Below are 26712 nucleotides of genomic sequence, written 5' to 3' on the forward strand. Positions count from 1 at the left end.
ATCGGGACCCGCCCGAGACTTGCCCGGGACTTGATCGAGACCCGCCCGGTACCCCAGTAGGACCTGCCTGGGACTTGACTAGGACCTAACTGGGACTTGACCTGGACTTGCCCAGGACCCCAGTGGGAACCGCCCGGGACTTCACCGGCACCTGACCAAGTCCCGCCCGGGATTCGCTCGGACTTGATCGGGACCCACCTAGGACTTGACCGGGACTCGCCCGGGACTTGACCGAGACCTGCCCGAGACTTGCGCGGGACCCCAGCGGGACCCGCCTGGGACTTGCCTTTGATCGAGACCAGCTCAGGACTTGACCGAGACCTGTCGGGACTCGCCCGGGACTTGCTTGGGACCCGCCCTAGACTTGACCGGACTTGCCCAAGAAACGCCCGGGACTTGCCCGGTTGGGTCTCGGGCTGGTCCCGATCAAGTCCCGTCGGGGTCCCGGGTAGGTCCCGACGGGATCCTGAGCAAGTCCCGAGAGGGTTCCGGTCAAGTCTCGGGCAGGTACCGGCTCAGTCTCGGGCAGGTCCCAGTCAAGTTCCAGGCAGGTCCCGGATAAGTCCCGGTTAAATCCCGGCGGGGTCCAGGGCAGGTCCGTGTGAGGTTTTGAACAAGTCCCGTGCAAGTCCAGGAGGTGACTTTATTGAAAAAAAATATATATATAAAAAAAGATATTAAAAAAAATATTTTTCGTGTGCAAGGTAAACGCCAACACAAAATATTTTCAGGGAAAATGACTTTCCTAAAAATATTTTTCAACGGAAACCATTTTACGTCAGAGCCTTAAAAGAAAAAAATCTTAAATTTAAATATGTATTAGACATCTTTAATGTTTTCTGTTCCGTATAAGTCGGTTTAATTAAATTCATTCAATTTCTTTTATCTTATGTTACTTTTCTTTTGGGTCTACGTTATCGACTCCTAATTATGCTGGGACAAGGAGAAACAATTGAATTTAATATTCATGGATTTCTCCACTTGTTTAAAACAGTATGACGCAAAAAAGAAGAAAAAAAAAAAAAAGGAAAAAAAGAAAGGAAAATCAGTTTCGGAAACTGTTCAAGCCCTTAATAATAATAATAATAATATCATGGTCCTCATGGATGAACATAAAAATATTAAAAAAAAAAAATCCAAAATATGTTTCCAAAAATAGTTTTCCTACAAAGTTTCTTTGGTACTGATTCTTCTGAACAAAAATAAGCTCCATAGAAGTTAATTTGTCTATTTAATTAGCTCTCGATTTTTTTCTTTTAAAGCCTGAAGTAATAGTACTTTATCCAATAAACCTTATCCTTTAAAACTAACAATTTTTTTTTTTTTTAAATTATAAAGAAATGACACAAATTAACCAAGTCTTTTCTACCCTTTATTGAAAGGATGACATATGAGTATGAAACAATAAAAGTGAATGTTATCAAAACACAATATCTTTCCCTTTTTCTATCCCTCAACAAAATTCAAGAAAGAAAAACGCATGAAATAAAAAAATCAGATTCTAAACAATGTTTTTTATTTTTATTTCATGGGCTCTTTCTTTCTTGAATTTTATCGATATGGATAGAGAAAGGTAAAGATAGGGATAATGCAAAATTGACCCTTCTAGTTGGCATAAATTACAACTCACTCCCAGTAGTATAAAAAATAATTTATAGGTCCATGTAGTTGGCCTAAATTACAAATCATTCCATGTAGTATAAAAAATAATTTATAATTAAGTCCTTAGGGTAGGCCAAAATAACAGTTTACTCATTGTAATCAATTTTCATTAAATAACATAACAAAATCCATTACTTTAGTACGTCATACTCAATAAAAACGCGACACATATTATTATTAATTTCTAACTTTAAAAAATGACAATTAGGATTTTCCACATCATTTTAGGATACCGGTTAAGATTACATATCAGCCCTCACTCTACGTCATATTGCTACAGTAAATTAATCTAATATCTTTTACCCTCAAAATTTTACTGTGTCTAATCCTTCCTTATTTTCATCTTCCTCTCCATGAATTGGGAGCATTTTGTGAGAATTTGATAGTCGCATTTTGCGATAATTTGAGTTACACATCAGCTCTCACTCCACGTCATATTGCTACAATAAATTAATCTAATCTCTTTTACCCTCAAAATTTTACTCTGTGTGTAACCCTTTCTCATTTGCATCTTTCTCTCCACAATTTGGGAGCATTTTGCGAGAATTCTAGGTGGAGTGGGGCTGATGTGTAATCTTAGCTGACATCCTAAAATGATGTGAAAAATCCTAGTTGTCATTTTTTAAAGTCATAAATTAATATAACATGTGTCACATTTTTATTGGGTATGACGTGACAAAGCAACCGATTATGTTAAGTTACTTACTTAATGAAAATTGATTTCAAGTAGCGCAAACTATTATTTTGGCCTATCCTAAGGACTTATAAATTATTTTTTATATCACATGAAATGATTTGTAATTAAGACCAACCACATGGACCAATTTTACATTCATCTAGTAAAGATATGGTGTTTGTAAAATACTCATTTTTGTTGTTCCATGTTGATATGTTATCCTCTCAATGGAGGTCACAATGAACTAAATTTGTGCCAAATCCTTATATAAGTTATTCACTAAACTAAAGAACAAAAAATCAAAATAAATGAATTGCTTTCACTTTCTTGAAGCTGGTCTGCGGTAAAACAATTATCATTTATATGTACAAAAGTTTTTGGAAAAAAATATAAAAAAATTCCCTCAACTACGTACCATCCATTTTCAGTAAAGCCTCACAAAGTGACCGTTGTGCCAATTTGATACATCAAACTACCATTTTGTGTCAAATAAGTCCCTCCATTAAAGATGGTTGTTGGTTTGCACTTATCTCACCCCTAAAAAACCAATTTTTCCCTTAAAAAACTTAACTTAAAAAAAAATATCCTTAACTTATAAATAATACAGTGGTAGTTCAGCCACTCTTATGGGCTGGAGCCACCCCTAGCCCATTTGAGGGTGGTTCGAGGCCATCATTTGTGGTGGTTCGGCCACCCTCTTTGAGTTGCTCTTTTCTTATTTAAAATTTTTGTTTTAAAGAAAATATGGGTATTTTAAGAGAATGATAAAAGTGGTCACATCCTTTTTTTCATCCAAATTAATGTGGGGATATTTAGCGGAGCAGCTTTTTTGCCACAATTTAGTAGTTTAATGTATCAAAATGTTATCCGGGTCACTTTGTGCTATTTTATTGAAAATGGCAAATAGTTGAGAGGGCTTTCATTTTTTTTCCAAAGTTTTTAGTTACCTTACCAATTGTCACATCACTTAAACCAATCTCAACCATTTTTTTTTTTTTTAAATTTAAAGAATAAAACTACTTTTTGATTTCTTATCTCACACTACAAAAAAACAATTTTTTTTTGATTAGCGTTTTCTGACGTGGCGTTTCTGACGCATGTTGATTGTCAGAAACATAGGTGACAGGAAAAAAAAATTTCTGACGTGTCAGTGGATAAAACGTCAGAATTTTCTGACGTTCTACTGTCTCACACGTCAGAAAAATTTTCTGACGTGGTAGTTCTGACACGTCAGAAAATTAAAAAATTAATTTTTTTTTTTAAAAAAAAATTTTCTGAAATTTTGTTTTTGAATTAAAAATTTATTAATTTAAATTATTATTATTTTTTTTTAGAATTCCCGCCGTGCAGGTGATGCACACCATAAACACGTACATGTGTTTATGGTGTGCAGAGATCACCATCTCTGCACCATGGGGTGTAGAGATGCAGAGATGTGCGATCTCTGCACCATGGGGTGCAGAGATGGTGCACTTCTTCTTCTTCCTTGAGCTTCTTCTTCCTCGATCTTCTTCTTCTTCTCTACTCTTTTTTTTTTTTTTCTTTTTCTTCTCTTCTTCTCTTCGATCTCCCTTTCTTTTTCTTCTGCACCTTCTCTTCTTCTTCTTTTCTCCCTTTCTTTTTCTTCTTCTCTTCTCCTTTTTTTGGTTCTCCTTCTTCTGCGTAATTTCTTGCATCTGCCGTGGAGAGAAGGGAGAGGAGACAGACAGACTGTGGGAAAAATAAATGAGGAGGAAAGAATAAAAAGAGAAAAAAAGTGGAGGAAAAATAAGTAGGGGAAAAAATTTCAAAATTTCGGCCTTTTTAGAAATTTTTTTCTTTTCCTGACGTGCAATATTTAGCACGTCAGAAATTTTTCCCATATATATATATTAGTTTTTTTTTTAAAGTAGTTTTCTGACGTGCCACGTGTCACATGTCAGAAATTTCTGACGTGTGACACGTGGCACGTCAGAAAACTAATATATATATGAGAAATGCTAAAGGCCCAACTTTTTTGCCCAACAAAAGTCCAACTTTTACCCTTTATTTTTTTTCTAAAAAAAACAAAATGAAAAATGAAAAAAATGTCTGAAGCAACCCTATCTATTTTTGGCCTTTCTTTTATTTAGTATTTTTTTAAAAATGAAAAATAGTATTTTTCTTCATAATAATGACATTTTCTTGAAAAAAATGACATTATTATGAAAAAAATACCATTTTTCATTTTTTAAAAAATACCAAATATAAGAAAGAGAAAAAATAGATAGGGTTGCTTCAAACATTTTTTCCATTTTTTATTTTATTTTATTTTTTAAAAATAAATAAGGCAAAAGTTGGACTTTTGTTGGGCAAAAAAGTTGGGTCCCTATCATTCCTCTATATATATATATATATATATATATATATTAGTTTATTTTTATATATATAAATATACATATCTGATTATATATATATATATATATATATATATAGCATTCTGATGTTGCAAAATTTGCCACGTCAGAAAATTTCTGACGTGGCAAATTTTGCAACGTCAGAAATTATATCATTTTAAAATTTTTCAAATTTGTAATATTTTTCTGATGCTTCAACATCTAAAACGTCAGAATTTTCTGACGTGTCTGAACAGACACGTCAGAAAAATTTGTACGTCAGAAATTTTTTGACGTGGCAACAAAGTAGGTACTGTAGCCACGTCAGAAAATGTCATTTTTTTTGTAGTGTCAATATACCCAAAATAGATTCCCTTAATATTTTTCATATCATTAAAATAATATATATATATTTTTCTTTATTCCATAAACATTTATTTTCTCTCAATCTCTCTCTTCTCCGTGTTCTTTCTCCTTCGTCCCCCCTCCCTCTCTTCTCTGTATCTCAATATCTCTCTCTCTCAATCTCTCTCATTTCCATTGATTTATGGGTTTGGGAATTTGGGGTTAAAGGAAGGTGATTTTTTTTTTGAGCGGAACGAAGATGAGTTGGTAAATCAAATGAGGGTTTGGGTATTGGAGGTTGAAGGAATTAATTAGGGGGACAGTCGGACAGAGATAGGTATGAGAGAGAAAGACGTGTGGGAGGAGAGAAAAAAAATTTTGTGAATAAAATATTGGGTTGGGTAGGGATTTTGATGGGGTTGAATTTTTGTGGTTTTTTTTTTTTTTTTTTTTTTTTTTTTTAATTTTTAATTTTTTCTTGTATATAAAGAAGGGAATGAATTTTAGGGTGTTTGCTGTTAGTGCTTTTAGTACATCAAATGCATTTAGAAGGAATTTTTATATAAAATCATGTCATTTGAGATTTTTACAATTATAAAAGTCTACTATTTCAAAATAGATGACAACTATTTTTGGGTTGTTACATAAACTATGAAAATTTTCAGAAATAAAAGTCAATTAATCTTCAAGTTCCAACTTCCAAGATTACTTTTACCTTTTGGAGGAAATTTTTGTCCTTCCTAAAGGAGCTGTGCCAACGATAATATATATATATATATATATATATATATATATATATATATATAAAATTTCTCCCTTGTTTTATTCATTTCATAAAAAAAAGAGGGTATATTGCTTTAACAAAACAATATCATAAATACAATGAAAAAACTTTTAACTCTTTGAATGTCACCATGAGAGTAGGAAGAAGACAAAAAAAAAAAAAAAAAAACCCGTAGGTGGCAGGGGAGGAGGGTTTCCTCCTCCCCCCCACCTTCCTTTCTAGCTCTTCCCCTCTCTTCTTTCCTCCTTTGCTTAGATTTGCCGTCCAGAATCTCTATCGGCCTATCATGTTCTGCGCACCGTCATTTCACTGTATCTAATGGGGTTTCTAGATTTATTTTCTTCATAATTATATCTGGCTTTCTCCATCAGTTCCGTCCATCCACGTTACTGGTCACCGTGCTCGCTGGCCACCCCTTCTTCAAGCTGCCGGCCTTCATGCATCATTCTGTCGGCCACTAGGAGTGGTGTTTTTTTATTATTTTTTTTATTCTGTATTTTCTTTTTTTTGCTTCTGAATAAGACACGTTTGTTGTTGCTCTAGCTACAACAGGTCTTGAATTTATTGTTGTCTTATGTTTTGCTTTTGAGGATAACTTCTATAAGGAGGTGGTGTAAACCACCTCCTTTCTGCCCACCAATGAGCATTTGACAACTAGGAAAATCACACACAATCAATTAAGATGCAAAACACTATATGAAAATCCTTTCTCACATCATCCAAATAAAAAATCATTTTTTTTCCCAAACCCATCATTTTTCTCCCCCACTTCTCCGTGCTCTCTCTTTCTCTCCCTCTCCTCTATCTCTCTCTCTCTCTCTCTCTCTCCAGCGGCAGCAGTGATCTTGCCGGAGCCCAGCCCAGCCGACGCCGGAGACCAGACCTCTCCGGTGCTCCATCTCTCTCTCTCTCTCTCTCCAACCCGACGCCGATTCCTCTCTCTGGTGCTCCATCTCTCTCCTCACCGGCAGTGAAGAAAACAAATCTGGTTTGGTTGAGGAAAAATTTTTCTTTTTGTAAAAGAAACTAGCCAGCAAAATTTGTGTAAAATTTTCCTTCTCACTGGCAAAAAAAATTAAAGAATTCGTTCTTTTTTGGATCTGGTTTTAGTGTCAAATTATTTAGTGGACAAAAGAGACATTGAAGTTGTGATTATTTTCAAATTATTTGGTTGATCTTGCAAATTTGCTACCAACCATCAATGCCACAACAGCTTTGGCCAAAACTTGGACCAGTTCAACAATACCCAAGTGAACAATTGCTGAGAATTAACCCAAAATTTCTGAGTTATCATGAACTTTCATGTTGCATTGACCATCATCAAAATCTGCATAACATATAAATTCATAATTCTTGTACTCTTAACGGCAGAGGGGTGCCACAATGAACCACATACAACCACATTACAACCCCACAAAAAATTCAGAATTTTTGTTCTCTGCTGCTGGTGTGTGTCTGTCGTGTAGAGGGAGAGTGAGAGAGACCACTGGGCAATAGAGAATTTTTTTCTCTGCTTCCGGTCAGAGAGAGAGGGTAGGGCTGGTCTCCGGCGTCTTCTCGAGCGTCGAGCTGGGCTCCGACGTCTTCTCCGGCAAAATCTAGGCTTGACTCCGGCGTATTGGACTCAGGCGTTGTCAATGGCAAGACCTCTGCTGCCACCAGAGAGAGAGATGGAGGAGAGGGAGAGATCAGAGAGAGAGAAATGGTGTAAGGGTCTGAGGGAGAGCACGCCGCTGGAGAGAGAGAGAGAGAGCGAGAGAGGAAGGGAGAGGGAAAAATGAGGGTTTTTGTATTTTGGGATAAATAGTTTTTAATCAGGTGTTTTGCATCTTATTTTAATTGGTGTAATAATCCTGGTTGTCAAATGCGCATTGGTGGGCAGAAGGGAGGTGGTTTACACCACCTCCTTATAGAAGTTATCCTCTTTGCTTTTTGGTAGGTCTTTTGTTTTCTTCTGATTCTTTTCTTAGTGCAAACTATTGACTGATGACGGAGAAGTTATCAAGTTTATGGAAAAATTGTCATTGATGAAAGAGATAGCAACTATTGTGATGATGACATTTTTATGGTGGTGTTTTGTATAGTCATAGTGGCTATTGGGTATGTCATAGATAGTGTTGGGGCTGTAGATTGATTTTATATCAAATGAAGATAACTCATTTGTTAAATAAAAAATAATAATAATAAAAAAAAATACTCTTTGAATGTCACCATCCCAATCAATTTCAAGTTCTGTAACATATTCTGACGAATAAATGATAATATAAAGTAAATAACATACTAGGAAGATCATTAATTTTTCCATCATTAATAATAACACAATTTAAAAATTAATCATTGATCTACGGGTTTTTATTTTTTTTATTTTTTTATTTTTTTAAAAAAAGAGTTTAACTTCAATGTGGATGGGCTGCAAAAGACCACTTTTGCAGCCCCCAATTGGAGATTGACACATAAGAAAAATGTACAAAACTATCCTACAGCCTAAAATACTAGATTTTTCCTTATTTATTTTTCTTCTCTCCCATTTCTTCCATCCTGCCGACAACTCCTTTCCCATTTCTTCTTCTTTCTTCTTCTTCCTTCTGCTAAAACGCTGGCGCTCACCCACGGCTGGGTCACGGTAGCGGCTTGAGGGTGATAAAATCCCTAAAGGATTAACCTTTCCCTCTAGGATTTAGTTTTGAATCAAAAAAAAAAAGTTTAAAGGCATTAGAATCGATTTGAGGCATTAAAATCAATTTTTGAGGTTGGTTTTGCGTTTTCCAGTTGTTTTCCGATGGGCTCGCGACCCACGCCGTGGGTTTGCTGGGTTCGGCGGCCAGGGGTATTTTTGGTATTTTTTCACTTTGATTTGCTGTATTTGTTCTCATTTTGGTTTTCTGCAATTTTCTTAAATGGATGAGGTGTCACAAGGTGGTTAGATGCTGCAAAACACCACTTTTGCAGCCCATGCACATGGTAGGAGCTCTCTAAAAAAAACCGAAAAATATATAGCATATATAGTCTTATTTCAAGTTTTCCTTTGATTTTAAATAGCTCTACCCGTCATAGTTTCATCTATTTAATTAATAGCATGTCATGTCAACGCAATCATTTAATGTCATATGCCAATTGTATGTATCACGTGGCATAATTATATTAAAATTGTGAATATATTCTAAACATAAGAACCTAATTGTCAAAATTGAAAATCTAAGGGCTAAATTAAAATCACATGATAACTTATGGATTGATCGAATATGATTTTTTTTTTTTAATGTAAATTTTATCTCTTTGACTTCTGAATATTATTATTTTATTATATATATATAACGTAATAAGAATTTTCAAAGAATCTTATATTTGACTTTAGCCAATCAAAGGAGAACTTGTCACGGTCAAAAGACTCGCGACCGAGCTTGGAGAGAGTGGCAAGGCGTTTATGAAAACTATGTGGAAATAGTATTTAACCCTTTCTAATATTTGTAACATTTGGAGGCTAGGAATAGAAATGCATTAAGAAATGGTAATAATCATTGCACTAAAGAGAAGCTTATACAACATTTTTTTTTTTTTTTTTTTTTGATATGTTCGCACAGGAGGGAGAGAAAGATTCAAATTATTGATTTCCGCTTCATGAGGTGTGGTCCTTAGCCGATTAAACTACTCATTGAAAAAATATAAATGTATTAAGGCATGATAATAATCCTTACACTTAAAGAGAAGCCTATACAACATATTAAATGGGAAGGGAAGATTCAGTTTACTTTAAAAAGTAAATTTAAGAAGAATAGAAAGAATGATATTTTTGTAGTGCTCGGGGTATATATAAATGAGATTTTTGTTTAATTCTTTGTAGGTTGAGATGGATTTAGTCATTATCCCTTGAATGAGTCGTACGTGTACTAATTATACATTGAAATTGAAATAGTCGAGATGAGCAAGCACCTCCATATATATATATTAATCAAGAATAACATTAAAATTTCTAACACAACTTAAAAATAAAGCAAAACAGAAGGACACTTTCGTGGGGTGCCGTCAATGTCATGCACCCATTTTAATAATGAGAAATGCCCAACTGCAAGCAATTAATGCCAAGAGGAGCCAGTTCAAATATTATTAAGTAAAGAATTTTATGTTTGACTTGTATTCTTATTTTGTTATATATACATATAATATTGTAAGTAAAGGGAAAGAATGTTCAAAGTATATTATATTTGACTTTGGCAAATCAAAGGAGAATTTGTCATATTGGAGCGTGCGAGTGCCAGGCAACGCGTTCATGAATTAATAGAGAGGTGACCCAGACAAAGTGGTGCAACTATAAATTGATGGGATACCATTCAGCTTTCTCCATTATCTTCTTTCTCATCTTCTTTTGCCTGAAACAAACAAACTAAGATCGATCCATCAATTAATGGCGGCAGCAATGGTTAACAAGATGATGAGTTGGATGAGAAATTCAAACAAGAATGCAGCTGTTTTGTTGCTTATCTTGCTGTTTCTCAGCAGCTCTACCTCAACCTGCAATGCGCATCTTTCTTCTCAGTTTTACGACCACTCGTGTCCGAATGCACTCAGCACCATTCGGAGTGCTATCCGAACAGCAGTTTCACGCGAACGTCGGATGGCGGCGTCTCTTGTTCGTCTCCATTTCCATGATTGTTTTGTTCAGGTACCCATTTGTCTTTATGTGTATATAAATATATAAATTTGCCGACCCAATGAATTAATATATATGGCATGCATTTAATGTTCAGGGTTGTGATGCATCAATCCTACTCAAGGATGCACCCTCTATTACAAGCGAAATAAACGCATTGCAGAATAAGGATTCTGTAAGAGGTTTTGAAGTGATAGACAGTGCCAAAGCTGAGGTTGAGAAGACATGCCCTGGAGTTGTTTCCTGCGCAGATATTCTTGCGGTGGCTGCACGTGATGCATCTGTTGCTGTGGGTGGCCCATCTTGGTCTGTGAAGCTCGGAAGAAGAGATTCCACAACCGCAAGCTTAGCTCTAGCTCAGACAGAACTTCCACGTGCCACTGATGACCTTCAGACACTTCTTTCTAACTTTGCTCGCAAAGGCCTTACTGCAGAGGATATGGTCGCTTTATCAGGTTAGCCCATCAACAAGTAGAATATTTTAATTTGAACTCATGACTTCAGCTTTGATATCAAATAATATTGATTACTATAATAAATTTAAACAATATTCTAACAAAATTAATGTCCAAATGAATGCAGGTGCCCACACTTTAGGGCAAGCTCGATGCATCACATTTAAAGACCGGATATACAACAATGGGAGTGATATTGATGCTGGATTTGCTAGCACTCGCCAGCGCCGTTGTCCAGCTACGGGCGGTGATCAAAACTTGGCAGCACTTGACTTGGTGACTCCAAATTCTTTTGACAATAACTACTTCAAGAATTTAATTCAAAAGAAGGGTCTCCTTGCCTCAGATCAAATCCTCTTTAGTGGAGGGTCGACAGACAGCGTTGTTTCCAAATATAGTAGAAGCCCTACCTATTTCAAGTCTGATTTTGCATCCGCCATGATTAAAATGAGTGAAATTGATCTTCTCACTGGTTCAGCTGGGCAGATAAGAAGGATTTGCAGTGCTGTTAACTAGTTAAAACTGCTCTTTTCCAAATACTCACGAGTCACTTGTTCCGTTCCCCCAATATGTCAATTTTTGGTTCATAAGTTTTTTTTTTTTTTTGGAATTATCGCAAGTGTAAAATTGAAATTTTTACATATTGTTAACTGTAATGAGATTCATTGTATTATATTAATTCTCGCCTACCTTTAAACACAAACAAGTTACGTCTTCATCAGAGAGAATTCCTAGTTGTCGTTCGAACGTGTCTTACTCCGACTCCGCGACCACCTCATGAGGTGGTCCGTTTATGAACCTACTTGAACATTAAACCTCAATTTTCCCAAGGATTATATAAGCCTTGTATATAAGTCATGATTTGCACTTTGAGATAGAGCAGCTTGTGCATGCGAGTGGAGTTGAGCTGTAGGATTAAATTTATAGATCCAAGCATGAACTATCATTTAGAGTAACACACATCGATTTAGTCATTGGAATGAGATAATCTCTTTCTTCTATCATTATAAGTTTATAACTTCAAATGCATTATAATATAAATGGCATCAGCATAATTGGAACTGCTCAAGAAATTACTCGTTATGAAGTCCACAACAACAAAATGCTTTTTGATAGTGGAAGCAGAATGCAAATAGCTGGTAAGGGTTGGAGCCATCAAACTTGCACTCAGCTACACCCACGCCTCTTATTCTAGCATCCCCTCCAAAAACCGTCAAGCAATTTCCTGTACTACTAGACTGCCAGAATCGAAACTCGCGGTGGTTGAACTTCTGCGGTGCATTAATGGATTTCCAGTCAGCCTCGGTTAAGCTTTCCAATGAGCTCAACAACCGAAGGCTCACCTTGCCATGCTTGTCCACAGAGAGATAGCTTTCACCCCCTGAGCATTTATCCATGTAATTGCTAAACCTGTAGTACATATATATACATAACTTCACATTGTCAAGTGATGAAGGCAATGAGATATATATCTCCAGCTTCATTTATCTCAACCTATAATTGATTTGTCCTTTTTTGAGATTATCCCAAGAGGGTAAGATATATATATGTTCAAAAATACAAAAAGAACTTGCAAAGGATTAATATCGCAGGTACCTATGATAGCTAGAGGCCCAGAAGCTGAACCCGAAGCAGATTTCCAGCCAAAATAAGCATTGAGCGACGTTGACTCGCCACCTTCAACATTCGGAACAGCGTAAACACCTCTATCATTCAAATCCACAAGGTCAGATTGCAAAGCACCTGCGATAAGAGTGTCGTCAAATGCTGTCATGTGGGGATAATCTTCAGTGACAGGGCATTTGGTTGTGTCACATGTGGAGCACTGGCTGCGTACAGCTTCTCACTCTTCAAATCTCCAGCACAGTTGATGACATTGGCATAAGTCATGATGATCACCAGCACAAGTAGGCAAAGAGAGAAGCAGTTTTTAGCCACCATGCTTTGATTTACTTTTCTTTCTCTATGATTCTTAGCTTACTTATGATATATTCATGCGTTTATATATATATATATATATATATATATGCCCTCTTTTTCTTGATTTTATCGATGTTGCTTGTTTCTTTTCAGGTGAACGGCATTTATCTGTTAATCCTGTGCTTTGTTCTTATTTTTGGTCTTATTAGATGTTAGCATCTCTCGTTTTCCATTCTTATATATACCTTGTTTTATTTTTAGGTGCTTTTAACGTTTATTTTGTGATTCCGTAGCTTTGATTTAGAATCTCAATACGTGTCACTCAAGAATTTGCCAAAATGGTCAGCAAAGATTTAAAAAAAAAAAAAAAATTGCCGAAAGCATAGGCCTTGTCAATTAATATTTTACCTCTTTGTCTCCACTAAAATCTTAGTACGTACCTTAGGTTCAAAATTTTGTTTGAATTAACTTTGGAATACATACAAATTAGAAGATAAAAATTGGGTGTCACTTGATCGGTCCGATATTTAAAATTCATTAATTTTCTTCTAGCATTTTATTCTGTTAGGTGTCACACAAGGTCCTTGTTAGGCGTCCCTTATAACATCCCGAATTTTCACCTTGCGTTACAAAAAAAAAAAAATTTGATGTGTCTACAGTAACACACTTTTTGCCACGTTACTAAATATTACTGACGTGGTAATTACTGCCACGTCAAGAAAAACTTTATTGACGTGTTGAATTTGCCACGTCAATAATTCTTGACATGTCAAAAATAACACGTCACTATTTATTGACGTGTCATTTTCACACGTCAATAATTATAGAGAAATGCTAAAGGCCCAACTTTTTTGCCTAACAAAAGTCCAACTTTTACCCTTTATTTTTTTTCTAAAAAAAACAAAATGAAAAATGGAAAAAATGTCTGAAGCAACCCTATCTATTTTTGGCCTTTCTTTTATTTAGTATTTTTTTAAAAATGAAAAATAGTATTTTTCTTCATAATAATGACATTTTCTTGAAAAAAATGACATTATTATGAAAGAAATACCAATTTTCATTTTTTTTAAAAATACCAAATAAAAGAAAGACAAAAAATAGATAGGGTTGCTTCAAACATTTTTTTCATTTTTTATTTTATTTTATTTTTAAAAAATAAATAAGGCAAAAGTTGGACTTTTGTTGGGCAAAAAAGTTGGGTCCCTATCATTCCTCATAATTATATATTGATGTGCCACTATTTCACACGTCAAGAATTAATTAATTAATAATATTAATTATGTGTTTAAAAAAAATAGTAGGTAACAAAATTTAATTTGCATACCTATATTTGTGTATAATTATATCATTGTAGTTTATGGTTTTTTTTTTCTCTCTCTATACATAATGATTATTTTGATTAGAATTAAATAACTTATTGTATATAAATTAAATTGAATTTTTAGGGGGCTTTAAATGTCGTCATATATTAAGATATATATTCAAACCCATTAAAATTTTATAAAACCAGTTAATGCATAAGAGTCTCTTAACACTCTTACGCATTAGCTATTAAATGTTTATAGACAATGATAAATATGTACATATTTTCTTTTGGTTTGTACTCTTTTAATTTATTTTGAAAAAATTATTATGGCTATATCACATTTTCAATATTGTAGGAGTATTATAAACTAAAAAATTAAAGTGTTTTTTAGTGTTAACAATCTAGAATATTAATACATATATGTATTCTCTTAGTCTATATAGTATTTTAAAAGAAATAAGTGATCATATAATTTTTTCTCTTATTATTTTCAATATATTTTCTTGACGTATCACTATTTTACATGTCAATAATTAATTGATTAATAATATTAATGATGTGTTTTTTTTAAAAAAAAGTAGGAAACAAAATTATTGACGTGTTACATTGGTACGTCAAGAATTTTTTGACGTGTCTACAGGTGACACGTCAAGAATTTCTTGATGTGTCAAATGTTGGCACGTCACTAAAAAAATGAGTGTGAGAAAATTATTTAGAGCTAGAGATCTCTCTTAATTCAACTTTTTCCCTCTTCTTATTATTTATTCTTTCCTTCCTTTTTTTTTTTTTTTTTTTCGAAGAAGAAGAATGGGTTTCTTCCCCATTTTTATTTTTTCCCTTTTAGTTCTCACCTTCTCCCCTTCACTTCAATGAAGTGGGAGAGTGAGGCAAACCGAGAGATATATATTTTTTTTTTTGATGTTTGAAGGAGGAGATGCAGGGCAGTACCTCGTGGGAGTGAGCTGGGTCGTGGGAGTGAGCTGGGTCGCGAGAGTGAGTTGGGTCACCGGACTTGCAAACGTCTGGTGGCATTGGATGAATGTCTAGCTATTCGAAACACCTTGACTTCTGAAAACCTCGTGCTGATTGCTAAAGTTAAATCTCTGGAAAAGGATTTGAATGATTCAAATGATCATTTTAAAAAAATTTCTAGTAATAAATTGAATCAAATGTTAGGAAATCAGAAACATTCATATGATAGGATTGGATTGGGTTTTAATAAACATGTGGATTCATCTTCTACAAATGTTGCTACCACTTCTAAGATTATGTTTGTGAAACCTAAAATGAAAGATGTGGTAATTGAGAACTTGTGTTTACCTAAAGAAAGCTCAGAAGATGTGACCAAGAAGAATAAGTTAAAATTCAAGGTTCCGATAAGGACTAACTTCAATTCTAAGTTTATCCCTACGTGTTATCACTGTGGTGTCAACGGTCATACTTGACCAAATTGTTTTCAAATTAGGGCTAAACAACCATGGTCTCAACAGAATATCCCTAGACTAGATGAACCTGGAATTGTGAATCAACTAAAGGTTTTAACTGCTCAAGTGAAACTCATTAGTGAGAAGTTAGCAGCTTTGTCAAATTCTGTTGATGTAAAAGGTATGTCTAATTTGATTGACAATCATGAAACACCTCCTCAAAAGGAACAGGTTTAGGTTAAAAAGAAAGATCATCTATGCTTAGTTGCTCATACTGCCTTAAGTGTGCTTAACTCATGTTTGTGGTTTCTGGATAGTGGTTGTTCCAAACATATGACAGGTGATAAGTCTCTATTCAAAGAACTTAAAGAAGGCAAAGGAGGTGGAAGCATCACTTATGGAGATTGCAGCAAATCGAAGGTGATCGGTCAAGGAATTGTGAAAATTTCAGGTGCTCCTACTCCACAAGAAGTGTTGTATGTTGAAGGACTCAAGGCAAATTTATTGAGCATTAGTCAGTTTTGTGATTATAATCTAGTGGTTCAGTTTTCTAAGAAAGAATGCAGCATCTTTGATTCTCAAGGAAAATGGTTGATGGGAGGAGAGCGCACTGTTGACAACTGCTATTGTCTCTCCTCAAGTTCTCAGATAAAATGCAACAAGGCAACCCTAGACACTGGAGAATTGTGGCATCAATGGCTGGGGCATCTAAATTTTCATGATCTGGTCAAAGTCTCAAAGACAGAAGCCATAGCTGATTTACCCCAAGATTCATCAGGTTGATAAAGGAAAGTGTGGACCATGTCAATTGGGACCATGTCAGGTATTTTTACCTCTAGAAACTTAGAGCTTCTTCACATGGATCTCATGGGGCCTACACGGACAACTAGTATGGGAGGCAAGAAATACATTATGGTGGTCGTAGATGACTTCTCTCGATATACATGGATCATTTTGTTAAGAGAAAAATCTGAGGCATTTGAACAAGCTCAGATCTTGTTCAATAAGATACAAAATGAACAAGACTATCTCATCAAACGAATCCGTAGTGATCATGGCAGAGAATTCGAGAATTCAAATTTTGAAGATTTTTGTGCTCAACAAGGTATCAAACAAGAATTCTCATCTCCCATAACTCCTCAACAAAATGGGGTAGTCGAATGGAAAAATAGAGTCATTCAGGAAATGGCTAGAGTCATGATATATGCTAAGAATTTGGCACAACATTTCTGGGGAGAAGCAGTCCATACAGCATGTCATATTGTAAATCAAGTATTTCTTAGACCAACAACTACCAAGACACTGTATGAGCTATGGCGAGGCAAGAAGCCCACTGTCAAATATTTTCGGGTGTTCGGAAGTACGTGCTACATTCTTCATGACAGGGAGAACTTGGGGAAGTTTGATGCAAAGAGTGACGTAGGAATTTTTCTTGGGTATTCCACTACAAGTCGAGCTAGTCGAGTGTATAACACAAGGACCAAGTCAGTAATGGAATCAGTCAATGTTGTCATCGACGATGAAACTACCAAGACTCACCTTGCGGAAGAAGAACCTCATGTTGAGGGGGAGCAAGTTGATATTTCTGATAAGACTCATGAACCTCCTAGTCCAAATGTTTCAGCAGTCCGTACGTCAGTATCTTCAGCTGCAGAAGACATGACTCATTCACCAGTTCCAAGCACGGTTTCTCATGTACCATCCTCCAGAGTTAAACTTAATAACCCTAGAGAAAATTTGCTGGAAAATGTTAATGAAGGTTTACGACTGCGAAACAAGGTGGTTAATCAAGTCTCTTATTCTTGTTATCTTTCTCAGATTGAGCCAAAGAAAGTTAATGAGGCATTAGAGGATGAGAGTTGGGTTGCTGCTATGCATGATGAACTCAATCAGTTTGTTCGGAATGATGTATGAAATTTGGTTCCAAGACCAAAAGATCAAAATATCATCGGCACTAAATGGATATTCAAGAATAAATTCGATGGGCATGGTATAGTGGTAAGAAACAAGGCTCGATTGGTTGTTCAAGGATACACTCAAGTTGAAGGAGTGGACTTTGATGAGACGTTTGGACCGGTAGCCAGATTGGAATCCATCAGAATTTTGTTGAGCATCTCATGTCATCTCCAGATCAAATTGTATCAGATGGACGTCAAGAGTGCTTTTCTTAATGGCATTCTTCAAGAAGAAGTGTATGTAGCTCAGCCAAAAGGGTTTCAGGATCCAACATATCCGGAACATGTTTACAAGCTGAAAAAGGCACTTTATGGATTGAAACAAGCTCCGAGAGCATGGTATGAACGTCTAACTACATATCTTCTTGAACATGGGTTCATCCGAGGACAAGCTGACTGTACCTTGTTCATCCGTAGGAAAGGCAGCCAACTACTCATTGTCCAGATTTATGTAGATGACATTATTTTTGGCTATATGGTCGACTCACATGCTCATCAATTCTCTAAGGAAATGAAACAACAGTTCGAAATGAGTATGATTGGTGAATTGACTTACTTTCTAGGTTTTCAAGTCCAACAATCCAACAAAGGTATCTTTATGTCTCAACCAAAGTATGCCAAAGATCTTGTGAAAAGATTCGGTTTAGATGGAAAAAGTCATGCTTGCACACCCATGAGTACGAGTGTTAAGCAAAGTGCAGATGTGGCTGAAAAATCTGTTGACCAAACTTTGTACAGAAGCATGATAGGCTGTCTACTCTACCTTCCACCTAGTCGACCAGATATATCATTCAATGTGAGTGTATATGCTCGATTTCAAGCTAATCCAAAGGAATCTTATCTGACAACAGTTAAATGGATCCTCAGGTATGTAAATGGCACCATCAATTTTGGGATTTATTTTTCTACTAACACAAATCTTGAGCTTGCAGCATATTCTGATGCTGACTGGGTCGGTAATGCGGATGATCGAAAGAGTACATTTGGCAGATGTTTTTATGTGGGTACAAACTTGGTCGCCTGGATGAGTAAGAAGCAAAACTCCATCTCTCTTTCTAATGCTGAGGCATAATATATAGCTGCTAGGAGCTATTGCACACAGCTAATCTGGATGAAGCAACTTCTTGCGGACTATGGATTTGCTCAAGGGAAGATGATTGTCTACTGTGACAATACTAGTGCCATAAACATCTCGAAGAATCCGGTCCAACATTCACGCATGAAACACATTGACATTCGTCATCATTTCATCCGTGACTTGGTGGAGACCCAGGTGGTATCTCTTGAATTTATGCCTACTGAACATCAATTAGCTGACCTGTTTACTAAACCTCTAGATGGATCTAGGTTTGAGCATCTCAAGAATGCTATTGGTGTATGCGATCTTTCATGATCGTATACATAAAACATGCCTAGAAATTAAGCATATTGATATTTTTTCGTCCCTGTTCTAGGGCATTTTGTTTGCTTTTTGTTTTTTCTTTGGTTCAGTTATTTTTGTGATTTTTTTTTCTTCTTGTTCGGTAGTCAGTTTCTCATGTTCGAAGTTGTGCACTATTTGCCCCCATTAAGTTTGTATTTTTGATATGTGTTTGGGAATTCGGATCAAACATTTTTTTTTTTTTTTGGAAGATAGGTAGTGTCATTTCTATCCACTTGATCAACTAGTTAGTTGAACCCAGCTCCTAAAAATTCCGACATTTTCTTAAATTAAAAAAAAAGAAAAAAAAAAAGGCATAAAATATGCTCAAATGACTTATGTTTGCTTCTATATGTCCCTATAGAAAGAATCAATGATCAAATCATTGCGGAAATAGATGGTTACTAAAGTACATGGTGAAAAGTGAATGATTAGTCTTAAGGGAAGTGTATCGGATGAGGGACTCTAGGTCCTAATATTATAAGGTTTGACTGTGGCTTGAATCAAATTGTTTGTCTTTCATTTACTAAATGTTTGTCTAGATTTACCTTCCACTGATGAAATCTTATTTAATGAGAGTTTTCACACACTATACCCTCGCATAACTTTTCTGAGTTATTGCTTACTTGGCTGAATTCACAGAAAAATAATGCTTCATGCATATGGTACATTTATGGTGTGTGTGTGAAGTTTGTTGATCACTCCGGATTGCTAAGATATTCGTAAGGACATGCATGGGTTATTGGATATCTATACAAGTTGTGTTTTAATTCTAAATTTTTTAAAAAAAAACGAAAAAAAAAGGTTTTATTTTTTAGTTTTGTTTTAAAATTGAGAGGGAGGATGTCCGGACACGGCACTTACATGTCTGGACACGCCTATCGCGTTTTTTTTTTAAACTTGAAATCTCTTATTTTTCCCCATTTCGTCCTTCTCTCTCTCGGCTGAAGTACTCATTCCTCAATTTTTTTTTATTTCGTTGTGTTATTTATTTATTTTTTTCTCTCTGTGATTCCAACCTTCAACTTAAAGGCTCAAAACTTCCATCACCCAAGGTATGTTTTCGTACCTTATTCTTTTCATATTTGGTTTAGAATCAAATTCTAGGTTGTGAATGTTGGGCTCCAAAGTGCTATTCTGAATTGCTTGATTGCTTGATTGGTATGGATAATTCTTTCTCTCTCATATGATTGTAGCAAAATACATAAACTATGATGTACTTAGGAATGGGTTACTCATCTTCACATGTGTTTTCCATGCCCACATCTTTATGCATACCATATGTTTGATAAAATGCATCAAAGATTCATTTTTGCAATTTTGCTACATTTCTTTAATTAAATTGCTCTAGTTCAATATTTTGGTCTTTAGATGTTGGTTGGGATGTCCCTAGGCAAGGTATTTTCATTATTCATGAACTCTTCTCATAATGTTATAATCAATACCTCAATGCCTATCACATGTTCGATTGAATGTCTAAATGAAATCTTTTTGCATTTATCTCAGTTTTTCTTCTTGAAATAAGTTATTTTTGTTGTGTTCAACAATTATAATCTGTTTATGGTGCATATACCTCATTTGTGAGATCACATGCTTCATATCATATCATTGTTTTGACAAAATGACTACTTCAAGTAATTTGTGCTATTATTTTGCCATTTACTTCCTTCTTTGGGGTGTGACTGCAGAAAATTGTGTATCCAATGTCGGAATCCACACCTAGGAGGAAGCGCACTCGAGAAGAAAAATCAATCCTACAAGACAAAATTCTAACACACAACATTGTGATTGAACGTGGAGTGGATCAAAATGATCTTCGAGTTGAACCTTTTCGGTTCATTTATGAGATATTCCAGGCCAATCAATGGACATCTTTGTTCGTTCCTGTTAATGCATACACTTGGTCAGTTCGAGAATTCTACTACAACATCGAAGATATTGACTTGGTTGGTGACCCGTCATTCAAGACCAAGTTCTTCGGGAAAACTCTCACTATCACTCCTGAGTTGATAAGTGAAGTTACTGGGATTCCATTAACGAATGAGAAGCCGCTTCCATTTATGGAGATTGATCCACAACCAACTAAAGCTAAAATCATGGCGGTTCTTAATCCAAGTAGGGAGCTTGTATGGGACGAAGACAAGAACAAAGTTCTCATTGGATATGTGCGGGCTCCAGAGAGGCTGTTAACACAGATTGTGCTGCAAAATATCTGGGGAATATCTCGAAATAGTCATGTGACCATTGAACGAGCAATGATGATATATGGCATCATTAACCATGTTGAGTTCTGTTTATGTACTCATATGGTGTTGACAATGATTGAGCTTCATGAAGATCATTCTATTGCCTTACCATATGGCAGCCTCATCACAAAGATCTTGCAAGCCACATTGCCTAAAATTGTTGCAAATGAACATATGGAATCTCCTAAAGGTTACTTTGGAAAAGCAACAGTGATGAAGTCCAATGGCCAACTTCATAGGCTTCCCGCTCCAGCTGAACATGCCCCTCCAATCGTTCACGATCCTCCAGCTGCGTCCTCCTCGAGATCATCAAATGTTTCCAGTCAATTAAATAAAATAATTGACTTACTTCAAGCTCAAGGCCAAAGCATCGAAGCTATAAACAAACGCCTGACGACTTTGGAGCAAGATGTGAAGCAAATCAAGGACAGTTTTTGGCAAGACTAATTTTCTTTTTTTTTTTTTGTTTGCTTTGCTTACAAATCAAATGCCATTATGTGATGGGACTATTTTTCTTTAGTGTGTCTATTGATTTCAGATTTAATGGGTTGGTTGTTTTTTCCTTTAACTCTAGAATTCCATTCTTTTTGTGCGTCCTTTCGTCCTTCAGAGACAAAAAGGAGGAGTTGATGTGTCATTTTCATGTATAATTTTTTGTCCCCGAATGGCCAAAGGGGGAGTTTGTTAGTTTATGGTTTGGCACATTCGGTTTGCATGTAATTTGTTGAAAATGAGCACCTCAGCATTTCCAGAAAGCCGGATTCTAGAAGGCCCTGTTCGGACCACCAGAAGCCAGGACCGGACCCAATATCCAGCAAACACACTTTGAAGGGCCTGTCCGAACCTTCAGAAGTCGGGTCCGGACACAATTTCCAGCAAGTCATGATTGTATACATAGAACATGCCTAGAAATTAAGCATATTGATATTTTTTCGTCGCTGTTCTAGGGCATTTTGTTTGCTTTTTGTTTTTTCTTTGGTTCAGTTATTTTTGTGATTTTTTTTTTCTTGTTCGGTGGTCAGTTTCTCATGTATTGTTCTCAAATGAATATTTTACATATGAGTGGGGTCAATAATTCTACAATTTACATCTAATGCTTCATATGTTTTATGCTCTACCTTGTTCTTCTGAAGACTGTTGAGGGAGTAAGAGTTAGTTTTTCTCATGTTCGAAGTTATGCACTATTTGCCCCCATTAAGTTTGTATTTTTGATATGTGTTTGGGAATTCGGATCAAACATTTTTTTTTTTGGAAGATAGGTAGTGTCATTTCTATCCACTTGATCAACTAGTTAGTTGAACCCAGCTCCTAAAAATTCCGACATTTTCTTAAATAAAAAAAAAATAAAAAAGGGCATAATATATGTTCAAATGACTTATGTTTGCTTCTATATGTCCCTATAAAAAGAATCAATGATCAAATCATTACAGGAATAGATGGTTACTAAAGAACATGGTAAAAAGTGAATGATTAGTCTTAAGGGAAGTGTATCGGATGAGGGACTCTAGGTCCTAATATTATAAGGTTTGACTATGGCTTGAATCAGACTGTCTGTCTTTCATTTACTAAATGTCTGTCTAGATTTACCTTCCACTGATGAAATCTTATTTAATGGGAGTTTTCACACACTATACCCTCACATGAGTTTTCTGAGTTATTGCTTACTTGGCTGAATTCACAGAAAAATGATGCTTCATGCATATGGTACATTTATGGTGTGTGTGTGTAGTTTGTTGATCACTCCGGATTGCTAAGATATTCATAAGGACATGCATGGGTTATTGGATATCTATACAAGTTGTGTTTTAATTCTAAATTTAAAAAAAAAAAAAAAAGAAAAAAAAAAAGAAAAAAAAAAGAGGTTTTATTTTTTAGTTTTGTTTTAAAATGGAGAGGGAGGATGTCCGAACACGGCACTTACCTGTCCGGACACGCCTATCGCGTTTTTTTTTTTTTAACCTAAAATCTCTTATTTTTTCCCATTTCGTCCTTCTCTCTCTCGGCCGAAGTACTCATTCCTCAATTTTTTTTTTTATTTCGTTGTGTTATTTATTTATTTTTTTCTCTCTGTGATTCCAACCTTCAACTTAAAGGCTCAAAACTTCCATCACCCAAGGTATGTTTTCGCACCTTATTCTTTTCAGATTTGGTTTAGAATCAAATTCTAGGTTGTGAATGTTGAGCTCCAAAGTGCTATTCTGAATTGCTTGATTGCTTGATTGGTATTGATAATTCTTTCTCTCTCATATGATTGTAGCAAAATACATAAACTATGATGTACTTAGGAATGGGTTACTCATCTTCACATGTGTTTTCCATGCCCACATCTTTATGCATACCATATGTTTGATAAAATGCATCAAAGATTCAGTTTTGCAATTTTGCTACATTTCTTTAATTAAATTGCTCTAGTTCAATATTTTGGTCTTTAGATGTTGGTTGGGATGTCCCTAGGCGAGGTATTTTCATTATTCATGAACTCTTCTCATAATGTTATAATCAATACCTCAATGCCTATCACATGTTCGATTGAATGTCTAAATGAAATCTTTTTGCATTTATCTCAGTTTTTCTTCTTGAAATAAGTTATTTTTGTTGTGTTCAACAATTATAATCTGTTTATGGTGCATATACCTCATTTGTGAGATCACATGCTTCATATCATATCATTGTTTTGACAAAATGACTACTTCAAGTAATTTGTGCTATTATTTTGCCATTTACTTCCTTCTTTGGGGTGTGACTGCAGAAAATGGTGTATCCAATGTCGAAATCCACACCTAAATGGTGTATCCAATGTCGGAATCCACACCTAGGAGGAAGCGCACTCGAGAAGAAAAATCAATCCTACAAGACAAAATTCTGACACACAACATTGTGATTGAACGTGGAGTGGATCAAAATGATCTTCGAGTTGAACCCTTTCGGTTCATTTATGAGATATTCCAGGCCAATCAATGGACATCTCTGTTCGTTCCTGTTAATGCATACACTCGGTCAGTTCGAGAATTCTACTACAACATCGAAGATATTGACTTGGTTGGTGACCCGTCATTCAAGACCAAGGTCTTCGAGAAAACTCTCACTATCACTCCTGAGTTGATAAGTGAAGTTACTGGGATTCCATTAACGAATGAGAAGCCGCTTCCATTTCTGGAGATCGATCCATAACCAACTAAAGCTGAAATCATGGCGGTTCTTAATCCAAGTAGGGAGCTTGTATGGGACGAAGACAAGAACAAAGTTCTCATTGGATATGTGCGGGCTCCAGAGAGGCTGTTAACATGGATTGTGCTGCAAAATATCTGGGGAATATCTCGAAATAGTCATGTGACCATTGAACGAGCAATAATGATATATGGCATCATTAACCATGTTGAGTTCTGTTTATGTACTCATATGGTGTTGACAATGATTGAGCTTCATGAAGATCATTCTATTGCCTTACCATATGGCGGCCTCATCACAAAGATCTTGCAAGCCACATTGCCTAAAATTGCTGCAAATGAACATATGGAATCTCCTAAAGGTTACTTTGGAAAAGCAACAGTGATGAAGTCCAATGGCCAACTTCATAGGCTTCCTGCTCCAGCTGACCATGCTCCTCCAATCGTTCAAGATCCTTCAGCTGCGTCCTCCTCGAGATCATCAAATGTTTCCAGTCAATTAAATAAAATAATTGACTTACTTCAAGCTCAAGGCCAAAGCATCGAAGCTATCAACAAACGCCTGACGACTTTGGAGCAAGATGTGAAGCAAATCAAGGACAGTTTTTGGCAAGACTAATTTTTTTTTTTTTTTTTTGTTTGCTTTGCTTACAAATCAAATGTCATTATGTGATGGGACTATTTTTGTTTAGTGTGTCTACTGATTTCAGATTTAATGGGTTGGTTGTTTTTTCCTTTAACTCTAGAATTCCATTTTTTTTTTTGTCCTTCAGAGACAAAAAAGGGGAGTTGATGTGTCATTTTCATATATAATTTTTTGTCCCCGAATGGCCAAAGGGGGAGTTTGTTAGTTTATGGTTTGACACATTCGGTTTGCATGTAATTTGTTGAAAATGAGCACCTCAGCATTTCCAGAAAGCCGGATTCTAGAAGGCCCTGTTCAGACCACCAGAAGCCAGGTCCGGACCCAATATCCAGCAAACACACTTTGAAGGGCCTGTCCGGACCTTCAGAAGCCGGGTCCGGACACAATTTCCAGTAAGTCAAATGTGAAGGGCCTGTCTGGACCGTCAGAAGCCGGGTCCGGACACTATATCCAGCAAGCTATTTTTGAGGGGCATGTCCGGACTGCCAGAAGCTGGGTTCTGACCCAATTTCCAGCAAGCTGCTTTTGAGGGGCATGTCCCGACCGCCAGAAGCTGGGTCCGGACCCAATTTCCAGCAAGCCCATTTTGCATGGCCTGTCCGGACACATGACTTGGCTGTCCGGACACCACGTGGTTACGCATATGTAACCCTAGCCATGCCCGGACACCCACTTATCCCTGTCTGGACATGGCTGCTAAATTTATGTTTTATGTTCTATTTAAACAATCTATTTTGCCTAACATAGGTACGTATTTTGAGAGCTAAAACAGAGAGCTTAGAGAGAGATATTGTTCTAGTTTATGGGAGTAAAGATTAAATACGTGAAGCCAATCGGAGTTATGGTGAAAGGAAATCTTATAGAAGAATTGTGCCAGATGTTCTGGAAAGGGCTACTGCGGTAGAAGTCAAGTGGGTTGCTTGTCGTGTGCAAGGAAGAGTCAATTGCAAAGGTTTTGTAATTCTTCTTGTATTCCTTATTCTTCTTATAGTGGATTGATTTTCTAGGTTTGGCTGCCCCGGAGAGGTTTTACATTTAGAGAGTTCTCTAAATGGTTTCATCTTCGTAACCAAATATCTGTGTTCTTGAATTTCATTACATATCTGTATTTGGTTGAATATTAACTATTATGTTAGATCTTATTCCGGTTAATATTTGTAAAACACCTAGACATTTGAATAGGTGTCTTTTGGAGTCATATATAGAATTTTCAATATATATCTGTGTGTGTGTGTCTGTGTGTCTAATCGAGGTTGGATAGGTGTTGTTCAACCTTAATGCTCTTCACTAATATGTCATTGACCTAAACCTCCACTATACGATATTGCTTGCCAGCTAAATATTTCCCAAGGGAGAGCAACAAAATGCAGAGCTCCTCACAACTGCTGATAAAGCTCAATCTCACATATATAGTAAGGAATTAATATTTGACTGAGAACCCATGAGCACCTTAATTTAGATATAATCTTTCCAGTCAAAGTAATTGGCAACTCATCTTCTCAATTTGGGACTAATTTTTTAGGGCGTCACAATTTCCTCTACTCAAATCCTTGACGTCTTTGGCATGGCCACTTGGTGTTATTAGGTTGCTGTAATGCCCTATGAAATGACTTAGGTAAAGCACTAGCAAGATTTGCGCTCTTACTCCAAAATAATTAGTCAAGTTGCAATTAAAGCTCCTTAAAATTACTTATAGGGCTGTAA

General features: G+C 36.0%; 2 protein-coding genes and 1 pseudogene across 2 annotated transcripts; all 3 read left to right on the plus strand.

The window, feature by feature from the left end:
* Positions 1-10223: 10223 nt before the first annotated feature.
* LOC148586448 (lignin-forming anionic peroxidase-like) lies at positions 10224-11440 on the plus strand. Its single transcript, XM_088515194.1, has 3 exons — positions 10224-10481; positions 10567-10924; positions 11052-11440. The coding sequence occupies exons 1-3, from the start codon at positions 10224-10226 to the stop codon at positions 11438-11440; spliced, it is 1005 nt and encodes a 334-aa protein (XP_088371320.1).
* A 9212-nt stretch (positions 11441-20652) lies between these two features.
* LOC148586449 (uncharacterized) lies at positions 20653-21642 on the plus strand. Its single transcript, XM_088515643.1, has one exon. The coding sequence runs from the start codon at positions 20653-20655 to the stop codon at positions 21640-21642; it is 990 nt and encodes a 329-aa protein (XP_088371769.1).
* A 2349-nt stretch (positions 21643-23991) lies between these two features.
* On the plus strand, positions 23992-24981 carry LOC148586450 (uncharacterized; annotated as a pseudogene).
* The last annotated feature ends 1731 nt before the right edge of the window (positions 24982-26712 follow it).

Source organism: Corylus avellana, chromosome 4 (assembly GCF_965113065.1).
Source record: "Corylus avellana chromosome 4, dhCorAvel1.hap1.2, whole genome shotgun sequence".
NCBI classification, from domain to species: Eukaryota; Viridiplantae; Streptophyta; class Magnoliopsida; order Fagales; family Betulaceae; genus Corylus; species Corylus avellana.

What these genes read in the sequence shown, in the direction of transcription:
- LOC148586448 (XM_088515194.1), top strand. Translation starts at nt 10,224, where the DNA reads ATGGCGGCAGCAATGGTTAACAAGATGATGAGTTGGATGAGAAATTCA. An exon ending in TCCATGATTGTTTTGTTCAG is followed by an intron (nt 10,482 to 10,566) that starts GTACCCATTTGT and finishes TTTAATGTTCAG; the next exon opens with GGTTGTGATGCATCAATCCT. An exon ending in GGATATGGTCGCTTTATCAG is followed by an intron (nt 10,925 to 11,051) that starts GTTAGCCCATCA and finishes AAATGAATGCAG; the next exon opens with GTGCCCACACTTTAGGGCAA.
- LOC148586449 (XM_088515643.1), top strand. Translation starts at nt 20,653, where the DNA reads ATGTCGGAATCCACACCTAGGAGGAAGCGCACTCGAGAAGAAAAATCA.